Source organism: Hordeum vulgare, chromosome 4H (assembly GCF_904849725.1).
Source record: "Hordeum vulgare subsp. vulgare chromosome 4H, MorexV3_pseudomolecules_assembly, whole genome shotgun sequence".
Lineage (NCBI taxonomy): Eukaryota > Viridiplantae > Streptophyta > Magnoliopsida > Poales > Poaceae > Hordeum > Hordeum vulgare.
The window spans coordinates 585,359,700-585,386,062 of NC_058521.1; the positions used below are offsets into that span (position 1 = coordinate 585,359,700).

The following is a 26,363-nucleotide window of genomic DNA, read 5'->3' on the forward strand; positions in this document are numbered from 1 at the left end:
ATGATATGATTAGCATAGGGATGCTTACCACTCAAACTATACTCAACTCACGTGATGATCGGACTTGAGCTAGTGTAAGTGGATCATGAACCACTCAAATGACTAGAGAGATGTACTTTTTGAGTGGGAGTTTAGCAAATAATTTGATTAAGTTAAACTCTAATTATCTTGAACATAGTCTAAGTCCACTTTGAATATATTTGTGTTGTAGATCATGGCTCACGCGACAGTCATCCTGAATTTTAATACGTTCCTAGAGAAAGCTAAGTTGAAAGATGATGGAAGCAACTTTGTAGACTGGGCTCGTACTCTTAAGCTAATCTTACAAGCTGGAAAGAAGGATTATGTCCTTAATGCTGCGCTAGAAGATGAACCACCCGCTACGGCTGATCAGGATGTTAAGAACGCTTGGTTAGCACGTAAGGAGGACTACTCAGTAGTTCAATGTGCAGTCTTGTATGGCTTAGAACCGGGACTTCAACGTCGCTTTGAGCGTCATGGAGCATTTGAGATTTTCCAGGAGTTGAAGTTTATCTTTCAGAAGAACGCCCGGATCGAGAGGTATGAGACCTCCGATAAATTCTATGCTTGCAAGATGGAGGAGAACTCGTCTGTCAGTGAACATGTGCTCAAAATGTCTGGGTACCCAAACCATCTAGCTGAGCTGGGGATTGAACTCCCGCAAGAGGCTATCACTGATAGAATCCTTCAATCACTACAGCCAAGCTATAAAGGCTTTGTGTTGAACTACAACATGCAAGGGATGAACAAGTCACCCGGCGAGTTGTTTGCGACGCTGAAAGTCGCAGAGTCTGAACTCCGTAAAGAGCATCAAGTGTTGATGGTGAATAAGACCACTAGTTTCAAGAGAAACGGCAAAGGCAAGAAGGGTAATTCAAAGAAGAGCGGCAAGCCTGTTGCCAATCCGACGAAGAAATCCAAAGCTGGACCTAAGCCTGAAACAGAGTGTTACTATTGCAAGGGTATGGGTCACTGGAAGCGCAATTGCCCCAAGTATCTGGCAGATAAGAAGGCGGCGAAAGAAAAATCAGGTATATTTCATATACATGTTATTGATGTGTACTTAACCGGCTCCCGTAGTAGTGCCTGGTATTCGATACCGGTTCTGTTGCTCATATTTGCAACTCGAAACAGGAACTGCGGAATAGACGAAGGATGGCGAAAGATGAAGTGATGATGCGCGTAGGAAATGGTTCCAAGGTTGATGCGATCGCCGTCGGCACGGTTTCACTTCAGTTACCATCAGGATTAGTTATGAACTTGAATCATTGTTATTTAGTGCCTGCGTTGAGCATGAACATTATATCTGGATCTTGTTTATTGCGAGACGGTTACTCTTTTAAGTCAGAGAATAATGGTTGTTCTATTTCTATGAGTAACATCTTTTATGGTCATGCACCCAATGTGAGAGGATTGTTCATATTGAATCTTGATAGCGATACACACATACATAACATTGAGACCAAAAGAGTTAGAGTTAACAATGATAGCGCCATATTTTTGTGGCACTGCCGCTTAGGTCATATTGGTGTAAAGCGCATGAAGAAACTCCATGCCGATGGACTTTTGGAGTCACTTGACTTTGATTCACTTGACACGTGCGAACCATGCCTCATGGGCAAGATGACTAAAACTCCGTTCTCCGGAACAATGGAGCGTGCAAGTGACTTGTTGGAAATCATACATACCGATGTATGTGGTACGATGAGCGTAGAGGCACGCGGCGGATATCGTTATTTTCTCACCTTCACTGACGATTTGAGTAGATATGGTTATGTCTACTTAATGAAGCACAAGTCTGAAACATTTGAAAAGTTCAAAAAATTTCAGAGTGAAGTTGAAAATCATCGTAACAAGAAGATGAAGTTCCTACGGTCTGATCGTGGGGGTGAATATCTGAGTTTCGAGTTTGGTGCTCACTTAAGACAATGTGGAATTGTTTCACAGTTGACACCGCCTGGAACACCACAGCGTAATGGTGTGCCCGAACATCGTAATCGTACTTTATTACAGATGGTGCGATCTATGATGTCTCTTACTGATTTGCCGTTACCATTTTGGGGTTATGCATTGGAAACAGCTGCATTCACTTTAAATAGGGCACCATCAAAATCCGTTGAGACGACACCATACGAACTGTGGTATGGCAAAAGACCAAAGTTGTCGTTCCTTAAAGTTTGGGGATGTGATGCTTATGTCAAAAAGCTTCAGCCTGAAAAGCTGGAACCCAAAGCGGAAAGGTGCATCTTCATAGGTTACCCAAAAGAGACAGTTGGGTACACCTTCTATCTCAAATCCGAGGGCAAAGTGTTTGTTGCTAAAAACGGAGATTTTCTCGAGAAGGAGTTTCTCTCGAGAGAATTGAGTGGGAGGAAGATAGAACTTGACGAGGTTGTCGAACCTCTCATCCCTCTGGATGGTGGCGCAGGGCAAGGGGAAACCTCTGTCGTTGCGACGCCGGTTGAGGAGGAAGTTAATGATGATGATCATGAAACTCCGGTTCAAGTTTCTGTCGAACCACGCAGGTCGACGAGACCACGTGCTGCTCCAGAGTGGTACGGTAATCCCGTCTTATCAATCATGTTGTTGGACAACAATGAACCTGCAAATTATGAAGAAGCAATGGTGGGCCCAGATTCCAACAAATGGCTAGAAGCCATGAAGTCCGAGATAGGATCCATGTATGAGAACAAAGTGTGGACTTTGGAGGTACTGCCTGAGGGCCGCAAGGCTATTCAGAACAAATGGATTTTTAAGAGGAAGACGGACGCTGACGGCAATGTGACCGTTTGTAAAGCTCGACTTGTGGCAAAGGGTTTTTCACAAGTTCAAGGAGTTGACTACGATGAGACATTCTCACCCGTAGCGATGCTTAAGTCCGTCAGAATCATGTTAGCAATAGCTGCATTTTTCGATTATGAAATCTGGCAGATGGATGACAAAACGGCGTTCCTTAACGGTTTCCTTAAGGAAGAATTGTATATGATGCAACCCGAAGGTTTTGTCGATCCTAAGAATGCTAACAAGGTGTGCAAGCTCCAGCGATCCATTTATGGACTGGTGCAAGCATCTCGGAGTTGGAACAAATGCTTTGATGAGGTGATCAAAGCATTTGGGTTTATACAAGTGGTTGGAGAATCTTGTATTTACAAGAAAGTGAGTGGGAGCTCTGTGGCGTTTCTAATATTATATGTGGATGACATATTGTTTATTGGAAACAACGTAGAGTTTTTGGAGAGCATAAAGGATTACTTGAATAAAAGTTTCTAAATGAAGGACCTAGGAGAAGCTGCTTACATTCTAGGCATTAAGATCTATAGGGATAGATTAAAACGCTTGATAGGACTTTCACAAAGCACATACCTTGATAAAGTGTTGAAGAGGTTCAAAATGGAACAGTCCAAGAAGGGGTTCTTGCCAGTTTTACAAGGTACGAGATTGAATAAGACTCAGTGCCCAGCAACTGATGAGGATAGAGAGCATATGCGCTCCGTCCCCTATGCTTCAGCCATAGGTTCTATCATGTATGCAATGCTGTGCACTAGACCGGACGTTAGCCTGGCCATAAGTATGGCAGGTAGGTTCCAGAGTAATCCAGGAGTGGATCACTGGACAGCGGTCAAGAATATCCTGAAGTACCTAAAAAGGACTAAGGAGATGTTTCTCGTGTATGGAGGTGACGAAGAGCTCGCCGTAAAAGATTACGTCGATGCAAGCTTTGACACAGATCCGGACGACTCTAAGTCGCAAACCGGATACGTATTTATTCTTAATGGGGATGCGGTAAGCTGGTGTAGTTCCAAGCAAAGCGTCGTAGCAGATTCTACATATGAAGCGGAGTACATGGCTGCCTCGGAGGCGGATAAGGAGGGTGTCTGGATGAAGCAGTTCATGACGGATCTTGGAGTGGTGCCAAGCGCACTGAATCTAATAACCTTGTTCTGTGACAACACGGGTGCCATTGCCTTAGCAAAGGAACCACGGTTTCACAAGAAGTCCAGACACATCAAACGACGCTTCAACCTCATCCGCGACTACGTCGAAGGAGAGGACGTAAATATATGCAAAGTGCACACAGATCTGAATGTAGCAGACCCGCTGACTAAACCTCTTCCACGGCCAAAGCATGATCAACACCACAACTGTATGGGTGTTAGATTTATTACAATGTCATTCGCATGATGATGTGAGGGCTAGATTATTGACTCTAGTGCAAGTGGGAGACTGTTGGAATTATGCCCTAGAGGCAATAATAAATATAGTTATTATTATAATTCCTGTATCAAGATAATCGTTTATTATCCATGCTATAATTGTATTGATGAAGACTCATTTACATGTGTGGATACATAGACAAAACACTGTCCCTAGCAAGCCTCTAGTTGGCTAGCCAGTTGATCAAAGATAGTCAGTGTCTTCTGATTATGAACAAGGTGTTGTTGCTTGATAACTGGATCACGTCATTAGGAGAATCACGTGATGGACTAGACCCAAACTGATAGACGTAGCATGTTGACCGTGTCATTTTGTTGCTACTGTTTTTTGCGTGTCAAGTATTTGTTCCTATGACCTTGAGATCATATAACTCACTAACACCGGAGGAATACTTTGTGTGTATCAAACGTCACAACGTAACTGGGTGACTATAAAGATGCTCTACAGGTATCTCCGAAGGTGTTCGTTGAGTTAGTATGGATCAAGACTGGGATTTGTCACTCCGTGTGACGGAGAGGTATCTCGGGGCCCACTCGGTAATACAACATCACACACAAGCCTTGCAAGCAATGTGACTTAGTGTAAGTTGCGGGATCTTGTATTACGGAACGAGTAAAGAGACTTGCCGGTAAACGAGATTGAAATAGGTATGCGGATACTCACGATCGAATCTCGGGCAAGTAACATACCGAAGGACAAAGGAAATGACATACGGGATTATATGAATCCTTGGCACTGAGGTTCAAACGATAAGATCTTCGTAGAATATGTAGGATCCAATATGGGCATCCAGGTCCCGCTATTGGATATTGACCAAGGAGTCTCTCGGGTCATGTCTGCATAGTTCTCGAACCCGCAGGGTCTGCACACTTAAGGTTCAACGTTGTTTTATGCGTATTTGAGTTATATGGTTGGTTACCGAATGTTGTTCGGAGTCCCGGATGAGATCACGGACGTCACGAGGGTTTCCAGAATGGTCCGGAAACGAAGATTGATATATAGGATGACCTCATTTGATTACCGGAAGGTTTTTGGAGTTACCGGGAATGTACCGGGAATGACGAATGGGTTCCGGGAGTTCACCGGGGGGGGGGGGGGGGGCAACCCACCCTGGGGAAGCCCATAGGCCTTGGGGGTGGCACACCAGCCCTTAGTGGGCTGGTGGGACAGCCCAAGAAGGCCCTATGCGCCATAGGAAGAAAATCAAAGAGAAAAGAAAAAAAAGGAGGAGGTGGGAAAGGGAAGAAGGACTCCACCTTCCAAACCAAGTGGGACTCGGTTTGGGGGGGGGGAGACCTTCCCCCTTGGCTCGGCCGAAACCCTTAGGGGTCCTTGGACCCCAAGGCAAGGCTCCCCCTCTTCCCCCTATATATACGGAGGTTTTAGGGCTGATTTGAGACGACTTTTCCATGGCAGCCCGACCACATACCTCCACGGTTTTTTCCTCTAGATCGCGTTTCTGTGGAGCTCGAGCGGAGCCCCGCTGAGACAAGATCATCACCAACCTCCGGAGCGCCGTCACGCTGCCGGAGAACTCTTCTACCTTTCCGTCTCTCTTGCTGGATCAAGAAGGCCGAGATCATCGTCGAGCTGTACGTGTGCTGAACGCGGAGGTGCCGTCCGTTCGGCACTAGATCGTGGGACTGATCGCGGGACGGTTCGCGGGGCGGATCGAGAGACTTGAGGACGTTCCACTACAACAACCGCGTTCACTAACGCTTCTGCTGTGCGGTCTACAAGGGTACGTAGATCACACATCCCCTCTCGTAGATGGACATCACCGTGATAGGTCTTCGTGCGCGTAGGAATTTTTTTGTTTCCCATGCGACGTTCCCCAACACTTTCAACCTTCAACTTTGAACTTTCAACCTTCATATGTATTAGGCTGCGGACGGGATGACGTTGAAGGCTTTCCAACGCTCCGCTTACATGTTGAAGCCTAGGAAGGAATTTAGGCGGTACTCACCGGATGATTATGCGAAAGGAAAGAACCCGGTGGCCGGGGGCTCTCGTTTGTCAAGGATGAGAAGCATGGACGATGAGGATGAGGATGACGATGACGATGAGTCGGATGACCCGGAGCAATTTGTGGTTGCGAGAAGAAAGAAGCTAGTTTCTAAGAGGGGACGAGGCCCCAAGATGTGAACCGGAGCCATTTGGAGTTTTCAATCATTTGCAAACCATTTTACTTTTGTTGTTGGTGTTGATGTTGCACTTGTGAACCATTAGGAGTTGTGAACTTGTGTTGTTGGTGTTGATGTTGCACTTGTGAACAATGATTTGCACTTGTGTTGTTGGTGTTAGATTCAAATATAAATGTGAACTTCGATTGTTTGTGTTGCTGTCATATGTTCTAATGCTGCATACCTGTCAAAATTTCTGTCAAAATATATGCTGTCAAAATACTGCATACCTGTCAAAATTCAGCTTGCAGCAGGTTTTCACATGTGTGGCGCCTAAGCCTTAGGCGCCACACATGTGCAACGCCTAAGCCTTAGGCGCCACACACAGTGGCTGGAAGAGGGGGCTGGGGAGGGGAATGAGGAGGGGGTGGGGAGGGGGCTGAGCGCCTAAGCGTTCGGCGCCACATATTACAATGTGTGACGCCTGAGGCTTAGGCGTCACACGGCTTGGGGGGTGGGCCCTCCCTGCCAGGTGGTCGGGGGGTGTGACGCCGAACGGCTAGGCGTCACACAGTGTAGTGTTGCGCCTAGGTGTCGGGCGCCACACAAAAGGATCAGGCGGGTGAAATCTTTCCCCCCAAAGGGTCACTCCGTGAGTTCTTTCCCCGGGGGGTCATTTTTGTCAATTTTGCCCGCATCATACGCATAAAATTCCACATACATCCAGTTCTGGAACAGATTCACTGATACGATTTCACAACACCAAAAGCGGTGTTCTGTTTTGTACTCTATTTGTAGAAGCACATGACGTCTCTCCACACGTCTGTCGTCTGGTCTACTGCTGGTTCACACCGGCACCGAGGAGCGCGACCAGCCGGTCCATGAGAACCAGCGCCGTCGCGCTCGGTGGCTCCCGGAGGAAGAACTGGTGGTCCTCGCCGACGGAGTCGAACAGATCGGCGTCGCCCTCCGCCCACCCGCTCCCCAGCAGCCCGTCGTGGTACGCCTTGCCTCGGAGCCGCAGCTCGTCCTCGGCGAGGCAGACGAGGACGCGGTCGCAGCCGAGCCGCCGCAGGCTCGGGGCCCCGTCGGCCACCGGGTTGATCCGCGGGTCGTCCAGCCCGGCGGTGCGCCCGCCGCACGCGAACGCCCACAGCTCCTCCAGCTTGCCCCTCAGCCACGACGAGCGCTCGCCGTCGGCCGACTTCTTGGCCGAGAGGAAGTAGGGGTGCAGGAGCCCGAGGCCTCTGACCCGGGCGCCGCGGGGGAGCGCGTCGGCCTCCGAGCCCGCCCGGAGCGCCACGTGGTGGGCGACATTGCCGCCGGCGCTGTACCCGACCACGAACATCCGGCCGCGGTCGCCGAGGTCACGGAGCCACGGGTCGGCGCCCTCCGCGGCCCACCGGAGCGCGGCCCACGCGTCGTCGTAGCAGGCCGGGACGGGGTGCTCCGGCGCGAGGCGGTACTCGACGGACACGCCGACGGCGCGCGCGCGGGCGCACAGCCGGTTGAGGAACGCGTGCTCGGGCGCGTCCGCGGCCGAGCCGGCGACGAGGCCGCCGCCGTGGAGGTACACCATGACGGGGAGCCTGTCGCCGTCGGGATGGCACGCGGGGAGGTAGAGGCGAGCCCACGTGCCGGTGGCCGGGTCGAAGACGACGTCCCTGGAGGCGACTCCGGTGACGGCGTGGACGGAGGGCGGGACGGGGTCCACGGGGAGCAGGCGCTCGACGCGGCCGCTCCTGTACTGCCGGATCACCGGCACGAACTCGAACGTGACCTCGGATTCAGGGTCCATCTGACGGGCGAAGCGATACGGCAAAGAATCAAGAATGGAGCGGCGGGCGGCTATGGCGGCAGTGCAGGAGTGAGCTTCACGATGAATAAAATATGGGCGGCGGTGAAGCTTCGGGGTATGGGACACGGTGGCGAGTGCGCGGAGATGCTCCCGGTAACCCTGTGCTCCGCGCCGTAGTAAATAAACGAGGGAGAGAATGGCTCCGTGCTTCCGCCGTTCTAGGCGTCTAGTCTAGCCCTGTACCGCGTGCCGGTCAAACGATTGAACCCAGATCTGATCGCGAACAAACCAGCTGAGCTATGCAAATTTGCTGTCAAAGCAAGGATATAAACACGTCTCATGTGGCGCATTTGTAGGGTGGGTAGCCTGTAAGAGCATGGTTAAGGCCGGTCATAGTGGGCCTAACTTAGCTGGCCACAGGGGAAGTAACTTAGGCTGGTTGTAATGGTATACCACATCCGTAAGACCGTAATGCATAGTATCATATATTACTATCATAAAGTAGTTCATTTACTGTCATGCAAGACACATAGTAGCACATCATTTAATATGATACGGTATCATGATATGATACGGTATCATGATATGATACTCAGCACTCTCTTTCTTCATATAATTCTATGCCACCTCATCAAAATTGCTTAGTTGGCATGCATGATACTACATACTCCCTCCGTCCGAAAATACTTGTCCTAAAAATAGATGTATCTAGACTTATTTTAGTTATAGATACATCCATTTTATACATTTTGAGGACAAGTATTTTCGGACGGAGGGAGTATGATACTTTCATTATGGACAGCCTTAGAGCAAGTACAATAAGGCTGCCCATAATGGTAGTACCATAGGTAGTATCATGCATGCCAACTAGGCAATTTCAATGAGGTGTCATAGAATTAAATGAAAAAAAGGGTTGAGTATCATATTATGATACCGTATCATATTAAATGATGTGCTACTATGTGTCTTGCATGACAATAAATGAACTATCCTATGATACTAACATATGATACTATGCATTACGGATGTAGTATCATACACTAGTATCATATGTATGATACTAGTATATGATACAACCCATTACAACCAGTCTAAGGTACAGTCAGCAGGCTGTAAGGATTAAAATACTATATTTTTGCTGAATTGGATGAGAGAGAAGAGGAGAGAGAAGAGATGTGTGCTCTTAGTGAAGAGCTAGCTCTAGCACGTGCTTCTAGGTGCTTTGTGACAATGAAAGTGTGACGCACTCGGTTTAATCGTACGCTAATCATACACGCAAATGCGTACGATCAAACCCCAGGACTTACGGGAAGATATCACAACACAACTCTAGACAAAAATAAAATAATACAACCTTCTTATTACAAGCGAGGGGCCTCGAGGCTAGAATACAGAAGCTCGATAAACACACGAGTCAGCGGAAGCAACAAATATCTGAGTACAGACATAAAACATGGGGTGCCTTAGAAAAGGCTAGCACAAAAGATACAACGATCGAACGAGGCGATGCCTCCTTTGAGTGTTGTACTGGGTTGTATGCAATCTTGATTGCACTCTCATTGTCGCAGTAGAGAGGCACATTCTTCATGTTGATGCCGTAGTCCTTGAGGATTTGCTTCATCCATAGTAATTGAGCACAGCATGAACCAACAACAATGTACTCAGCTTCGGCAGTGGAGAGTGATACGCAATTCTGCTTCTTAGATGACCAGCAGACTAGTGATCTTCCGAGGAAATGACATGTGCCAGAGGTTGACTTGCGATCCACACGATCACCAGCATAGTCAGAATCAGAATATCCCACAATATGAATATTTGAGCCCTTGGGGAACCATAATCCAAGTGTTGGTGTGTGAGCTAAGTATCGAAAAATATGCTTCACAGCCTTATGGTGTGATTCCTTCGGTTTTGCTTGAAAACGTGCACACATGCAAACACTAAGCATTATATCTGGCCTAGATGCACATAAATACAATAAAGAGCCAATCATAGAGCGATATACCTGCTGATCAAATTCTTTACCATTTTCATCAGTGCCGAGGTGGTCGTTGGTAGGCATTGGAGTCTTGGCACCTTTGCATTCATGCATGTCGAATTTCCTCAGAATATACTTGAGGTATTTCTCCTGTGATATGAAGATTCCATTGCGTTGTTGACGAATTTGAAGACCTAAGAAGAATTTCAGCCCCCCCATCATAGACATATGATATTCTTCACTTATCATGTAAGCAAATTCATCACTGTAACATTTGTCAGTACAGCCAAATATAATGTCATCGACATATATCTAGCACACAAACAGCTCATTATCATAGGATTTAGTGAAAAGAGTTGGATCGAGTGAACCAGGTTTGAAGCCTTTCTTCATGAGGAATTCCTTCAATGTATCATACCATGCCCGAGGGGCTTGCTTGAGACCATAGAGCGCCTTTTTGAGTCTGAAGACTTTGTCTGGATTCTTTGGATCCTCAAAACCTGGGGGCTGAGCAACATATACTTATTCCTCAAGCTTACCATTAAGGAATGCACTTTTCACATCCATTTGATATAAGATGATGTTATGATGATTAAAATAAGCAAGTAGTATTCGAATAGCTTCAAGTCTAGCAACAGGTGCAAAAGTTTCATCGAAATCTATTTCTTCAACCTGTGTGTAGCCTTGGGCTACAAGTCGTGCCTTATTCCTCACCACTTGACCAGCCTCATCTTGCTTGTTTTGGAAAATCCACTTGGTTCCGATGATATTGTGCTTGCGAGGATCTGGTCGTTTGACGAGCTCCCATACGTCATTTAGCTTGAATTGAAGAAGTTCGTCTTGCATAGCTTGGATCCACTCCGGTTCCAGGAAAGCCTCAGCAACTTTTGAAGGTTCTGTGATGGAGACAAAGGAGAAATGCCAACAAAATTTAACTAAGTGTGAAGCTTTTGAGCGAGTGAGAGGACCTGGCGCGTTGATGTCATTGAGGATTTTGTCAAGTTCCACTTCATTTGCAATCCTCGGATGAGCTGGTTGAGGATTTTGTCTGGGCTGAGGAATTGGTTCTGGAGCAATTTCCTCAGGAGCATCTTCTTGATTTTCATCAGTGATGGGAATGATTTCTTCATCAATTTCCTCAGTGGGAACAATGTCTTCAGTAGCTTTGAGCTTTATTGCTTCCTCAGGAGACAGCTTATCTGGATCAGAAGGCAATTGCTCTCCTTGCGAGCCATTAGTTTCATCGAACCGCACATCTACAGTCCCAACAACCTTGTTGTGATAGTTGTTGAAGACTCTGTAGGTGTGCGAGTCCTTTCCATAACCGAGCATAAAACCCTCATGTGCCTTAGGTGCAAATTTTGAGATATGGTGAGGATCTCTAATCCAACATTTTGCACCGAAGACTTCGAAATATGTTACAATGGTTTTCTTGTCTGTGAGGAGTTCATATGAGGTTTTCTTGAGGAATTTGTGAAGATATACCCTGTGGATGATATGGCATGCAGTGTTGATTGCTTCAGGCCAAAAGCGACGAGGAGTCTGATATTCTTCATGCATGGCTCTTGCCATCTCAACCAGAGTCCTGTTCTTCCTTTCAACGACACCATTCTATTGAGGAGTATAAGGAGCAGACAATTCGTGAGTAATACCAAGTTCATCAAGATAATTATCAAGACCAGTGTTTTCGAACTCTGTTCCATTATCACTCCTGATGTGTTTGATCTTGATACCGAAGTTCGTCGAGGCCCTTGAAGAAAATCGTTTGAAGACTTCCTACACTTCAGTTTTATAAAAGATGATATGCACCCATGTATATCTGGAATAATCATCAACTATGACGAAGCCATATAAAGATGTTGCATTTGTTAGTGTGGCATAATGAGTAGGTCCAAATAGACCCATGTGAAGCAATTCAAATGGACGAGTAGTGGGCATGATAGTCTTCGAGGGATGCTTGGATTTGGTCATTTTCCCAGATTCACAGGCACCGCAGAGGTGATCCTTGAGGAATTTGACTGATTCGATGCCGATTACATGCTTCTTCTTCGCGAGCGTGTGCAAATTTCTCATGCCTGCATGACCGAGTCTTCGATGCCAGAGCCACCGTTCTGAGGTTTTTGTTAGTAAGCAAGTGGCTGGTTGAGGACCTGTGGAGAAATCAACAATGTACAAATCCCCTCTTCTGACATCTTCGAAGACTTTGGATCTGTCAGATTCCATGATGACAACACATCTATATCTATCAAAGATAACAATCATATCAAGATCACAAAGCATCGAGACTGGCATGAGGTTAAATCCAAGGGATTCAACAAGCATCACTTTGTCCATATGCCTATCCTTGGAAATAGCCACTTTGCCCAGTCCCAATACCTTGATTTTACCTTTGTCAACATATGTGATTTGCTTCAGGGGTGATGGAGTTAGTGGCATATTCATGAGCAAGATTTTATCACCAGTCATGTGATGTGTGCATCCACTATCAAGAACCCACTCAGTACTCTTGGGTTTGTCATCCTGTAGATGAATTACTACAGCTTACCATCTCATATGCTTCAGACTTGAAGAATATGATATCAATTTCATGAGATGGGAATTTCATCATAACAGAATTATAAGGACGTGTGAAATATTTCTATTTCATCAATATTAGCTTGCATCCTATCAAGCATTTTCCTCACGTCTCCAGCAAATTCTTTAGATAATGATTTTCATCTGGAGACCCGACCTGCAGAAGTGATTAGTTCAATTTTTTCACCACCCACATCTGAAGGGGTGGTAAAGCATTCATCATCCTGCGAGCACCATATGAGAAAGGGGGCATTGAAGCTAATGCACTTGTCTTAACAGTAGGGGGGTTAAAGTACTCATACGAATATGCAGAGAACTGGTTTGAGGATTTATGAACATAATGATTTGAAGAATAACGCTCATATTCATATTCCTTTTAGTTTCCCTACGTGTTAGAAGCATTAGCATGAGTACGAGCATAGTTTTGACGAGTTGAGGATTTTGATCCTCTTGAAGACTTTGGTCCTCCTAAGGAATTGATCTGGGGTTCAAATTCCTCATCGGTGGTGTCATGAGGACATTCACCTGAATATTTTCAAGACAACTTTTGGGAACCCAGATTTTCCTCAGGGGAGGGCCATTCCTGCAGTTAGTTCCAACATATCGAGCAAATGCTTCACCAGATTGATTTTTGAACAGTTTATAGTTGGAGTCAAATGACTCATCTGAGGAATAGGATAATTCACATGAAAATCCTATTACATTGGATGGATCAAAAGGAGGCCCAGTAGCAGCAACCCATGAGGTTTTGGCATACTGCTCAGGTTTCCAATAAGATCCATCAGCATTCAATTTCCTTTCAAAGGCAATTCCTTCTTTCCTCGGGTTCCTGTTCAAGATCTGCTTTTTGAGCACATCACAAAGGGTTTGATGTCCTTTGGGACTTTTGTATATGCCTGTCACATGCAATTCCTTCAGCCCTGCATTTTCATCAGTGACATTTGTGTTTTCCTCAAGTGAGGAATTTGACACTACAGGAGCAGTTGAAGAATTTGTAGCAATTGAAGCATTTGATGATTCTGGTGAAGAATTAGCAGTTTCACGTTCAATGCATTTAAGACATGGAGGAATGAATTCAGCTTGAGCAGCGCTGATCTGTTGAGCTGGTAATGAATCATTTTTCATATGAAGATCATCATGAGAAATCCTCAACTTCTCTAGATCAAGCTTCCTTTGAAGAAATTCGTAGGGAAGTTTCTCATGATCAGCGAGGAGTGTATCATGACGATCTTGAAGATTATCAAATCTAGACTGAAGACTTTTCATATCTCCAGTGAGGATTTGGGTAAGATTCATTTCATCATTCAACAGATCATCGCTTCTATCTAGCAGTTTCTGAAGCTTTTCCAAGGCAGTTTGTTGTTTAGTGGCAATGAGAGCAAGTTTACTATAACTAGGTTTTTCATAATCATCAGGTTCACAGTCACTTGAATCAGAGGAGGAAGCATCATTCGGTACCTTTGAACCTTTTGCCATGAAGCAATAGGTTGGAGCGAAGTCATTAGCATAGTCATCAGTGTGAATGTTGTTATCATTTTCTTCAAGGTTGAAGATTGACTTGCTGACGAATGTGGTTGCAAGTGCAAGACTAGCCTGTCCGGATTCTGAGTCCTCATCAGAACCCTCCTCTTCATCACGTTCCTTTGATTCTGCCTCGGAATCCATTTCCTTGCCAATAAGTGCCTGAGCCTTTCTGAAACTAGTCTTCTTGTGCGATGAGGACTTTGATGATGAGGATTTTGAAGGTTTCTTCTTTTTCTTCGAGTCATCAGAACTTTCATCCTTGTATTTCTTCTTCTTTGATTCATTTCGCCAACGAGGACAATCAGCAATGTAGTGACCTGATTTCTTGCATTTGTGGCAGGCTCTTTTCTTGTAGTCCTCAGATGAAGATTCTAATTTCCTCATATCTCTTCTTGAAGATTTACCGAACTAGCCACGTCGTGTAAACCTCTGGAATTTCCTCACAAGCATTGCAAGCTCCTGTCCAAATTCTTCAGGATCACCAATGCTACCATCCGAGTCTTCTTCTTCAGATGAGGAAATTGCTTTGGCCTTCACTGCACGTGGTCTAGAATAGCTTGGTCCATATATATCTCTCTTTTCTTCTTGTTGGAATTCATGAGTATTGAGTCTTTCGAGTATATCAGCTGGATCAAGCATATTGTAGTCTGGTCTTTCTTGAATCATCAGAACTAAAGTATCAAATGAAGAATCCAAAGATCTTAGAAGTTTCTTCACAACTTCGTGATTAGTAATGTCTCGAGCTCCCAGTGCTTGCAGTTCATTAGATATGTCAGTGAGGCGATCAAAGGTATCTTGGCAACTTTCATTGTCAAACCTCTTGAAGCGATTGAACAGATTGCGAAGAACATCAACACGAGAATCATGCTGGGTTGATACTCCTTCATTAACTTTGGACAGCCTTTGCCAGATAAGTTTTGCTGAGCCCAAAGCACTCACTCTGCCATACTGGCCTTTGCTCAGATGGCCACAGATGATATTCTTCGCTTGAGAATCAAGTTGCTTGAATTTCTTCACATCAACAGCAGATATAGAAGTAGAGATGATGGGGACGCCATGTTCCACAATATACTAGAGATCATTGTCAATAGCTTGTAGATGCATCTGCATCTTGGTCTTCCAGAACGGAAAGTCCTTTCCTTCGAAAGTAGGACATGCTGCAGTAACCTTAATCATGCCTGCAGTCGACATAACTAAAACTCCAGGTGGTTAAACCAAAATCACACAGAACAAGGGAGTACCTTGCTCTGATACCAATTGAAAGTGCGTTATATTGACTAGAGGGGGGGGTGAATAGGAGATTTTTAGAATTTCATCACTGAGGAAATTTCTATTGAGGAAATTCCTCACTGATGACTAACTTACAGCGGAAACAGTAAATGATCAGGAGTGCAAAGTTTCACTATAGCAGTTTTTCAGGATGAAGAATATGAAAACAGTTTGCACAGTATGCTGGCATGCAGAAAACAGATGAGGATTAACTTGCGTGAATAATTTGGGGTTGAGGAATTTCAGAGAAAGTCTTTAGCAAATTCTTCAAATAGTGACAGTGAAAATCATCAACACACAATCTGAGGAATATAAAGAGTTGAGGAAATAGAACCCGTTTCACAGTGAAGACAGTGGTTGATGACCCAGTTCCAACTGTTGTGACAGTTGTACATCTGGTTTGGAGCGGCTTGGTATTGAAACCAAAAGACACACAGTCCCGGGACACACAGTCCCTACCGTATTCTCCTTGGGCTAAGAACACACAGTCCTCGCCCAACACTCGTGGTAAGTCTTCAGGGCAGACTTCCAAACCCTCACAAACTTGGTCACCTGGCAATCCACAATTGACTGCTGGATTGCTCTAGACCATGATGCCTAACCGTTTGGAGGATGCACAATCCTCAAAGGTAAAAGGCTTCAATCCCACACAGGAACAACTTCTTCAGTGATGCTCAATCACTTGGTTTTCGGTTTGTGGTTTGGTGTTTGGGGTATTTCCTCACTGATGAATTACTCTCGAAGACTCTGAGGAATTTGGGTTGCTCTTATGACAAGTGTCAGTTTCTAACAGAGCAGCCAACCAGCTAATGGTTGGGGGGGGGCTATTTATAGCATGGGAGCATCCCAACATGATTTGACATTAATGCCCTTAAATAATATGACCGTTGGTGTGGATAAGACCAATGATGTGGCGTGGCTATCGATAACGGTCGGGACCCTCAACTGTAAGAGTCCTCATGTCTCTCATATTCCTCACTTGAGGCTTTTGGTAGGATTAGGCTTGGGTTGAGCATCATGAGGAAATTTATTCCAATGTGTTACCTCGACCCCCTTTAACAGTACGGTGTTCCTATTACTCAAGTGTGAAGAAAATGAAACAGAAAGGATAAATCTTCATGCTTCAACATATTCAGATTGATTTTCTTCAGGACATACCGAATTCCTCAATTTCAATATCTTCATGAGGAATATCAATTTCATCGCAAATTCTTCGCGATTCAATTCTTCAGCTTCAGACCAATTTCTTCAACCGAAGATATACATTTTTAGGGGTCGATATTCATCGAATATTTCAAACTCCTCAGCAACTTATAGATCCTGTGTACACTCAAAAACACATTAGATACTTAACCTATAAGTCTTCAAACCACCAAAATCACTCAGGGGCACTAGATTCACTTACAGTGAAATTGGGTGGTATGTATTTGGCTACGATATAGTTTGCGTAATCAGCATACCACGGTGCACTATGTGAAGTGCGGATGACATTCAATTGCTCATCAGGAAAGCTGTCATCAATAGGTCGTGGGTCATCAAGGACATTCTCTAACTTGGACAAGTTATCTGCTACAGGGTTATCAGCACCCTTTCGGTCAACAACGTGCAGATCAAATTCCTGTAGCAGGAGAACCCATTTGATTAGCCTAGGCTTAGCGTCCTTCTTCTCCATAAGGTACTTAATAGCAGCATGATCAGAGTGAATAGTGACTTTGGAGTCAACTATATAAGATCTGAACTTTTCACATGCAAACACAACTGCTAAAAATCCCTTCTCCGTAGTGGCATAGTTTCTTTGGGCGCTGTCTAGAGTTTTACTAGCGTAGTGAATAACATTCAACTTCTTGTCAACTCTTTGTCCTAGAACAGCACCAACAGCATAATCACTAGCGTCGCACATGATTTCGAAGGGCAAGTTCCAATAAGGTGGTTGAACAATAGGTGCGGTTATCGAGGCCTTCTTAAGTATTTCGAAAGCTTCCTCACAATCCTCATCAAAAACAAAAGGAACATCCTTCTCCAATAGGTTGGTAAGAGGCCTAGAAATCTTAGAGAAGTCTTTAGTGAACCTTCTATAGAAACCAGCATGACCTAGGAAACTTCGTATACCTCTGATATCTGTGGGGAAAGGCATTTTCTCAATTGCATCAACCTTAGCCTTATCAACTTCAGTGCCTTTCTGAGAGATTTTGTGTCCTAAGACGATGCCTTCATTAGCCATGAAGTGGCACTTCTCCGAGTTCAAGACAAGGTTGGTATCTTTGCATCTCTATAAGACTCGATCAAGGTTGCTGAGGCAATCATCAAAGGAAGAACCGTAAACGGAGAAATCATCCATGAAAACCTCAACAATCTTTTCACAAAAGTCAGAGACTATAGCCACCATACACCTTTGAAAGGTGGCAGGTGCATTGCATAAGCCAAAAGGCATACGTCTATAAGCAAAGGTACCGAAGGGGCAGGTGAAAGTAGTTTTCTCCTGATCAGATTGTGCAACAGGTATTTGCGAGAAACCTAAATAACCGTCTAGCAAGCAGAAGTGTGTGTGTTTAGATAGCCTTTCTAGCATTTGGTCGATAAATGACAAAGGATAATGGTCTTTCCTGGTTGCCTTGTTCAGTTTTCGGAAGTCTATCACCATCCTATAGCCAGTAATAATCCTTTGTGGGATTAGTTCATTCTTATCATTAGGAACGACGGTGATACCTCCCTTCTTGGGTACGCAATGCACTGGACTTACCCAATAGCTATGAGCAACATGATAAATGATTCCTGCTTCGAGAAGCTTTAATATTTATTTTCTCACGACCTCTTTCATCCTAGGATTTAATCTCCGTTGATGATCAGCAACTGGCTTAGAGTCATGATCGGTTTTAATCTTGTGCTGACATAGAGTGGGACTAATACCCTTAAGATCATCAAGAGTATATCCAATAGCAGCACGGTGCTTCCTCAAAGTTTTTAATAACTTCTTCTCTTCGTGATTCGAGAGGTGAGCACTAATAATAACCGGATATATCTCCTTCTCATCAAGATAGGCATACTTAAGTGTATCTGGTAATTGTTTTCACTCGAATACAGGATCACCCTTTGGTGGGGGAGGATCCCCAAGCAATTCAACAGGCAGATTATTCTTAAGAATAGGATATTATTCTAAAACAATTTTATCTATCTCATCTCTTTCATCCATATGCATATCATTTTCATGCTCAAGGAGATATTGCTCTAAAGGATCTGTAGGAGGTACGGCAATAGAGGCAAGAGCAATGATTTCATCCCTACCAGACGAATCTTTTTCATGGGGTTGTCTTCCAAACTTGGAGAAGTTAAATTCATGAGACACACCCTCGAAACTAACAGTGACAGTCTGTTTAATGCAATCAATATGAGCATTGACAGTGTTGAGAAAGGGTCTACCAAATATGATGGGACAAAAGCTATCTTGTGCAGTAGCAAGGACGAGGAAATCAGTAGGATACTTCGTCTTACCACACAGGACTTCTACGTCTCTCACAATTCCCACAGGGTAGATAGTGTCTCTATTAGCTAGCGTAATAGTGACATCAATGGGTTCTAACTCAGCAGGTGCAATCTCATCTTTGATTTCATCATAAAGGGACCGGGGTATTGCACTAACACTAGCACCCATATCACATAAACCATGATAACGGTGATCTCCTATCTTGACAGAAACAACGGGCAGGCCAACTACAGGTCCGTATTTGTCTTTCGCGTGAGGTTTAGCAATTCTAGCAGAGTCCTCACAGAATTTGATAACATGCCCGTCTATGTCTTCGGCTAAGAGATCTTTGATAATAGCAACACTAGGTTCAACTCTAATTTCCTGAGGGGGTGCAAGTGGTCTAATGTAACCCCTACGTATCACAATTGGAGCTTTAGAATAATCCTTTTTCTTAGCAGGGTAAGGTGGTTTCTCAGTGTAGGCACAAGGAACAATAGGATCATTATAGGCAATGACATTCTCTTCAACTAGATTGGGTTTAACTATGTTGACTTCTACAGGAGGATGATACTTAAACCACTTCTCTTTGGGAAGATCAACATGAGCAGCAAAAGATTCACATAGAGAAGCTACTATCTGAGAGTCAAGTCCATACTTAGTGCTAAAATCTCTAGAAGTGCTTGTTTCAACAAAAGATTTAACGCAATCAAACTAGAAATTCATACCTGACTCCTTACCTTCTTCAAGCTCCCAATCTTCAGAGTTATGTTTGATTCTTTCCAATAAATTCCACTTGTGATCAATATCGTTCTTCATAAAAGAACCGGTACAAGAAGTGTCAAGCATGGTACGATCCTCATGAGAAAGCCGAGCATAAAAGTTTTGAGTGATAATTTCTCCCGAGAGATCATGATTGGGGCATGAATATAGCATTGATTTAAGCCTCCCCCAAGCTTGAGCTATGCTTTCCCTGTCACGAGACCAAAAGTTATAAATATAATTCCGATCACGATGTACTAAATGCATAGGATAAAACTTCTGATGAAATTCCAATTTCAACCGATTGTAGTCCCATGATCCAGTATCATCACATAGCCTATACCATTTCAACGCCTTATCCTTCAAAGATAAAGGAAAGACTTTCTTATTTACCTCATCCTCGGGCAAACCTGCAAGCTTAAATAAACCACAAACTTCATCTACATAGATTAGATGCAAGTCTGGATGTGAATATCCATTTCCTGTAAAAGGATTAGCGAGCAGTTTCTCAAGCATACCCGAAGGAATTTCATAAAAGATATTTTCAGTAGGTACTTTAGGTTGAGGAGCAACTCCTCGTGCTTTCGTTCGTGGTGAAGATACCCCGAACAAATTCCTCAAAGGAACTGTTTCCATAGAGACAAGTGACAATAAATTTCAGCAGAGTATATAAATGTTTCCTTACCAAATTCTACTTACCAAAGGCGCTTCACTCCCCGGCAACGGCGCCAGAAAAGAGTCTTGATGACCCACAAGTATAGGGGATAAATCGTAGTCCTTTCGATAAGTAAGAGTGTTGAACCCAACGAGGAGGAGAAGGCTCTCATAAACGGTTTTCAGCAAGGTAATAACTGCAAGCACTGAAAGTAGCGGTAACAAGTGATGGTGTAGTGAGGTGAAACGTAGCAGGTGAAAAGTAACAAGCAACAAGTTGTAGCAACGGTGCAGCAAAGTGGCCCAATCCCTTTTGTAGCAAGGGACAAGCCTGAACAAAGTCTTATAGGAGGAAAAATGCTCCCGAGGACACACGGGAATTTCTGTCATGCTAGTTTCATCATGTTCATATGTTTCGCGTTCGTTACTTTGATAGTTTGATATGTGGGTGGACCGGTGCTTGGGTACTGCCCTTACTTGGACAAGCATCCCACTTATGATTAACCCCTCTTGCAAGCATCCGCAACTACAAAAGAAGAATTAAAACAACGTCTAACCATAACATTAAACTTTTGGATCCAAATCAGCCCCTTACGAAGCAACGCATAGACTGGGGTTTAAGCTTCTGGTACTCTAGCAACCCGTCATCTACTTACTAGTCCCCAATGCCTTCCTCTAGGCCCAAATATGGTGAAGTGTTATGTAGTCGATGTTCACATAACACCACTAGAGGAAAAGACAACATACAACATATCAAAATACCGAATGAATACCAAATTCACATGACTATTATTAGCATGACTTATCCCATGTCCTCAGGAACAAAAGTAACTACTCACAAAGCATAATCATAATCATGATCAGAGGTGTAATGAGTAGCATCAAGGATCTAACATAAACTCTTCCACCAAGTAATACAACTAGCATCAACTACAAAGAGTAATCAACACTACTAGCAACCTTACAAGTACCAATCGGAGTCGCGAGATGGAGATTGGTTACAAGAGATGAACTAGGGTTTGGAGATGAGATGGTGCTGATGAAGATGTTGATGGTGACGAGTCCCCTCCGATGAGAGGAGTGTTGGTGATGACGATGGCGATGATTTCCCCCTCCGGGAGGGAAATTTCCCCGGTAGGATCGTCCTACCGAAGCTCTAGATTGGTTCTGCTCAAGTTCCGCCTCGTGGAGGCAGAGAATCCACGAAAAAGCTCCACCCTAATTTTTTTTCCGGACGAAACCCTTCATATAGCAAAAGAGGGGGGGCCAGTGGGCCACCAGGGTGCCCACAAGCCCTGATGCCGTGGCCAGGCGGGGAGGCCGCGGCCACCAGGCTTGTGGGCCCCTAGCAGCTCCCCTTTGGCACTTCTTTCGCCCAGTATTTTTTATATATTCCCAAAAAATTCCATGTTGATTTTCAGGGCATGTGGAGTTGCGCAGAATAGAGGACTCAGACTTGCTCCTTTTCCAGTCCAGAATTCCAGTTGCCTGTATTCTCCCTCTTCAAATAAACCTTGCAAAATAAGAGAGAAAAGGCATAAGTATGGTACCACAAAGTATAATAACAGTCCATAAAGCGATAAATATCAACATGAAAGAATGATGCAAAATGGACGTATCATTGCCGTAGCAGAAGAATTTCTGGCGCCGTTGCGAGGGAAGGACTTTTGTTGCCGTAGCAGAAGAATTTCTGGCGCCGTTGCGAGGGAAGGACTTTTGTTGCCGTAGCGGAAGAATTTATGGCGCCTTTGCCGGGGAGGATCAAGTCAAGAACTCATCCAAGTAAGTGTCTCAAACTCATCTCTTGCATTTACTTTGTTTGCCAGTTGCCTCTCGTTTTCCTCTCCCCCACTTCACCAATTTGCCTTTTTCGTTTGCCTTTTTCGTTCGCCTTTTCGTTCGCCCTTTTTCCTCGATTGCTCTTTGTTCGCTTGTGTGCTTGCTTGCTTGCTGAAGTCACCATGAATGAAAGCACCAAACTTTGTGACTTCTTGAATACTAATAATAATGATTTTATTAGTACTCCGATTGCTCCCGCCACTAGTACGGAGTCATACGAAATCAATGCCGCTTTGCTGAATCTTGTTATGAAAGAGCAATTCTCTGGCCTTCCTAGTGAAGATGCCGCATCCCATCTCAATACCTTCATTGAGCTTTGCGATCTGCAAAAGAAGAAATATGTGGATAATGATGTGATTAAATTGAAGCTTTTTCCTTTCTCGTTGTGAGATCGCGCAAAAACTTGGTTTTCGTTTTTGTCCAAAAATACTATCGATTCTTGGGATAAGTGCAAAGATGCTTATATTTCCAAGTATTTTCCGCCGGCTAATATCATCTCTCTCTATAATGATATCATGAATTTCAAGCAACTTGATCATGAACATGTTGCACAATCTTGGGAGAGAATGAAATTGATGATTAGAAATTGTCCTGCTCATGGCTTGAGTCTTTGGATGATTATTCAAATCTTTTACGTTGGCTTGAATTTCGCTTCTAGAAATATCTTGGACTCCGCCTCAGGTGGAACGTTCATGGAAATCATGTTAGGGGAGGCCACAAAAGTCCTAGACAATATCATGACAAACTACTCTCAGTGGCACACTGAAAGGCACCTACTAGTAAGAAGGTACACGCTATAGAAGAAATTAACTCGTTGAGTGCTAAGATGGATGAGTTAATGAATTTGGTTGCTAGTATAAGTTCTCCTTTTGATCCTAATGATATGCCCTTGTCTTCCTTGATTGAGAGTAGCAACGCTAGCTTGGACGTTAATTTTGTTGGTAGGAATAATTTTGGCAACAACAACGCTTTTAGAGGAAACTATGTTCCTAGGCCTTTTCCTAGTAACTCCTCTAATAACTTTGGCAACTCCTACAACAATACTCATGGAAACTACAATATATTACCCTCTGATCTAGAGAGTAATATCAAATATTTTATCAACTCACAAAATATTTTAAATGCGTCCATAGAGGAAAAACTACTCAAAATTGACGATTTGGCTAAGAGCGTTGATAGAATGTCTAGTGATATTGATGCTTTGAAAGTTAGATGTGCTCCTCCCAAGATCAATATGGATGAAACTTTGAAAGCTATGCATGTTTCCATGATTGAGAGCAAAGAAAGAACCGCCCAAATCCGTGCTAGACATGAATGGCTTAAAAAGGCGTGTTCTCGTGATAAGAATCACGAAGATCTTAAAGTGATTGGTGTGACTCCCATTGAATCTTTGTTTTCTTGTGACAAACCTAATGATTATGGGGCTGGATATGAATCCACTTTGGTTGAAAAGTGCCCCAATGATTGGGAGTCCATCTGTCTTGATGCTAAAAGCATTGAAAGTGGAGTAGAAGATATTAAAACTTTGAGTAGTAATGAAATTACTACCTTGGATTTCAAGGAATTCAATTATGATAGTTGCTCCTTGATTGAATGCATTTCCTTGATGCAATCCATGTTAAACTCTTCACACGCTTATAGCCAAAACAAGGCCTTTACCGATCATATCGTCGAAGCTATGATAAAATCTCTTGAAGAGAAACTTGAATTGGAAGTCTCTATCCCTAGAAAGCTTCATGATGAGTGGGAACCTACTATCAAAATCAAAATCAAAAACTATGAATGCAATGCTTTGTGTGATTTGGGTGCTAGTGTTTCCGCGATTCCAAAGTCTTTATGTGATGTTCTGGGTTTTAATGATATTGAAGAGTGTTCTCTTAATTTGCATCTTGCGGATTCTACCGTCAAGAAACCCATGGGAAAGATCAATGATGTTCTTATTATTGCAAATATGAACTATGTACCCGTGGATTTCATTGTGCTTGACATTGATTGCAATCCTACATGCCCTATTATTCTTGGTAGACATTTCCTAAGGACTATCGGTGCTATCATCGATATGAAGGAAGGGAATATTAGATTTCAGTTGACTTTAAAGAAGGGAATGGAGCACTTCCCTAGAAAGAAAATAAGATTGCCTTATGAATCCATGATGAGGGCCAATTATGGGTTGAGCACCAAAGACGACAATGCGTGATTCTATCGTTTTTTTGCCTAGCTAAGGGCGTTAAACAATAGCGCTTGTTGGGAGGCAACCCAATGAATTTATCTTTTTTCTTTCTATTTTGTTGCATCCACACTTTCATAATTCTGTTGTGATTGTGTTTTCTGTGTTCCTTTTTGTGTTTGAGTCAAGCAAAACCTTTATGACTAGTCTTGGTAATGGTTGTTTGATACTGCTGGAAAAAGACAGAAACTTTTCGCTAACGAGATGATTTTTCATTTTTATTCAGAAAGAGATTTTGAGTTGACTCTTTTTTCTTCTAGTTGATATGCCTTTTGCCCATGCAGTCATAATTTTTCAGAATTGTTGAGGTACCAGAAGTATACGAAGTATACAGATTGCTACAGACTGGTCTGTTTCTGACAGATTCTGTTTTTGTTGAGTTGGTTGCTTGTTTTGATGAAACTATGGTTAGTATCGGGGGGTATTTTCCATGGAAAAGTGATAATACAGTAGCCCAACACCAATATAGATAGAATTCAAGTTTTCTACAGTACCAAAAGAGGTGGTAGTTTGTTTTCTTGTGCTAATGTTATCACGAGTTTCTGTTTAAGTTTTGTGTTGTGAAGTTTTCAAGTTTTGGGTGATGTTCTCATGGACAAAGAGATAAGGAGTGGAAAGATATCAAGCTTGGGGATGCCCAAGGCATACCAAACCAAATTCAAGGACACCAAAAAGCCTAAGCTTGGGGATGCCCCGGGAAGGCATCCCCTCTTTCGTCTTCAATCCATCGGTAACGTTACTTGGAGCTATATTTTTATTCACCACATGATATGTGTTTTGCTTGGAGTGTCTTGTATCTTAGGAGTCTTTTGTTTTTGTTGTGTCACAATAATCCTTGCTTCACACCTTTTCTAGAGAGAGAGAGACATGCACTCATCGTGATTTTGCTAGAATGCTCATAGTGCTTCACTTATATCTTTTGAGCTACATAATTTTGCTCTATGTGCTTCACTTATATCTTTCAGAGCACGGCGGTGCGTGACTTGGTAGTTGGCTTATGCTATGAAAGTAGTCCCAAAGGTGATAGGTACCCAAAGAGGATACAAAAACCTCCATCTTAATGTGCATTGAGTAGAAAGAGAAGTTTTGATTCCTCTCAAATAGTTTTGAGACGTGGAATTGGTAATATTAAGAGTTATGTTAGCAGGGTGTTGTGAATCTAGAAATACTTGTTTTGAAGTTAGTGATTCCCGTAGCATGCACGTATGGTGAACCGCTATGTTAGGAAGGCGGAGCATAATTGATCTATTGATTGTCATCCTTTGTGTTGAGGTCGGGATCGTGCGATGGTTAACACCTACCAACCCTTCCCCTAGGAGTATGCGTTTAGCACTTTGTTTCGATTACTAATAAAAACTTTCGCAACAAGTCTGTGAGTTCTTCATGACTAATGTGTGTCCATGGTATAGATGCATTTTCACCTTCCACTTTTGCTAGCCTCTCTAGTGCGTCCATGGTATAGATGCACTCCCACCGTTCCGTCTCATGACTTGTACCGTCACTCTCATATTGCCATTGCATGATCTTAAGATAGCTAGCGAGATGTTTCAACGTCATATGCCAAGCTAGATCGTTGCACATCCCAGTACATTGCCGGAGGCATTTCCTATACAATCATCATCATTCTAAGCTTTGAGCTGTGAGTAAATAAAAATGTGATGATCATCATTAGAGTATTGTCCCATGTGAGGGGAAAAAAGAGGACAAAGAGCCCAAATAAAAAAAATATAAAAGAGAAAAAAGAGGCCCAAGAGCCCAAAAAAGAGAGAAAAAGAGAGAAGGGACAATGCTACTATCTTTTTCCACACTTGTGCTTCATAATATCATCATGTTCTTCATGATTGAGAGCTTCTTGCTTTGTCACTACCATATGCTAGTGGGAATCTTTATTATATAACTTGTCTTGTATATTCCAATGATGG

General features: G+C 43.6%; 1 protein-coding gene across 1 annotated transcript; it reads right to left on the bottom strand.

Moving 5' to 3' along the window:
- Window positions 1-7,048: 7,048 nt before the first annotated feature.
- Window positions 7,049-8,552, bottom strand: LOC123447280 (probable carboxylesterase 2). Its single transcript, XM_045123868.1, has one exon. The coding sequence runs from the start codon at window positions 8,155-8,157 to the stop codon at window positions 7,195-7,197; it is 963 nt and encodes a 320-aa protein (XP_044979803.1). The 5' UTR covers window positions 8,158-8,552; the 3' UTR covers window positions 7,049-7,194.
- Between the last annotated feature and the right edge of the window lie 17,811 nt (window positions 8,553-26,363).

Coding starts and splice junctions, on each gene's coding strand:
- LOC123447280 (XM_045123868.1), bottom strand. CDS start 8,157: ATGGACCCTGAATCCGAGGTCACGTTCGAGTTCGTGCCGGTGATCCGG.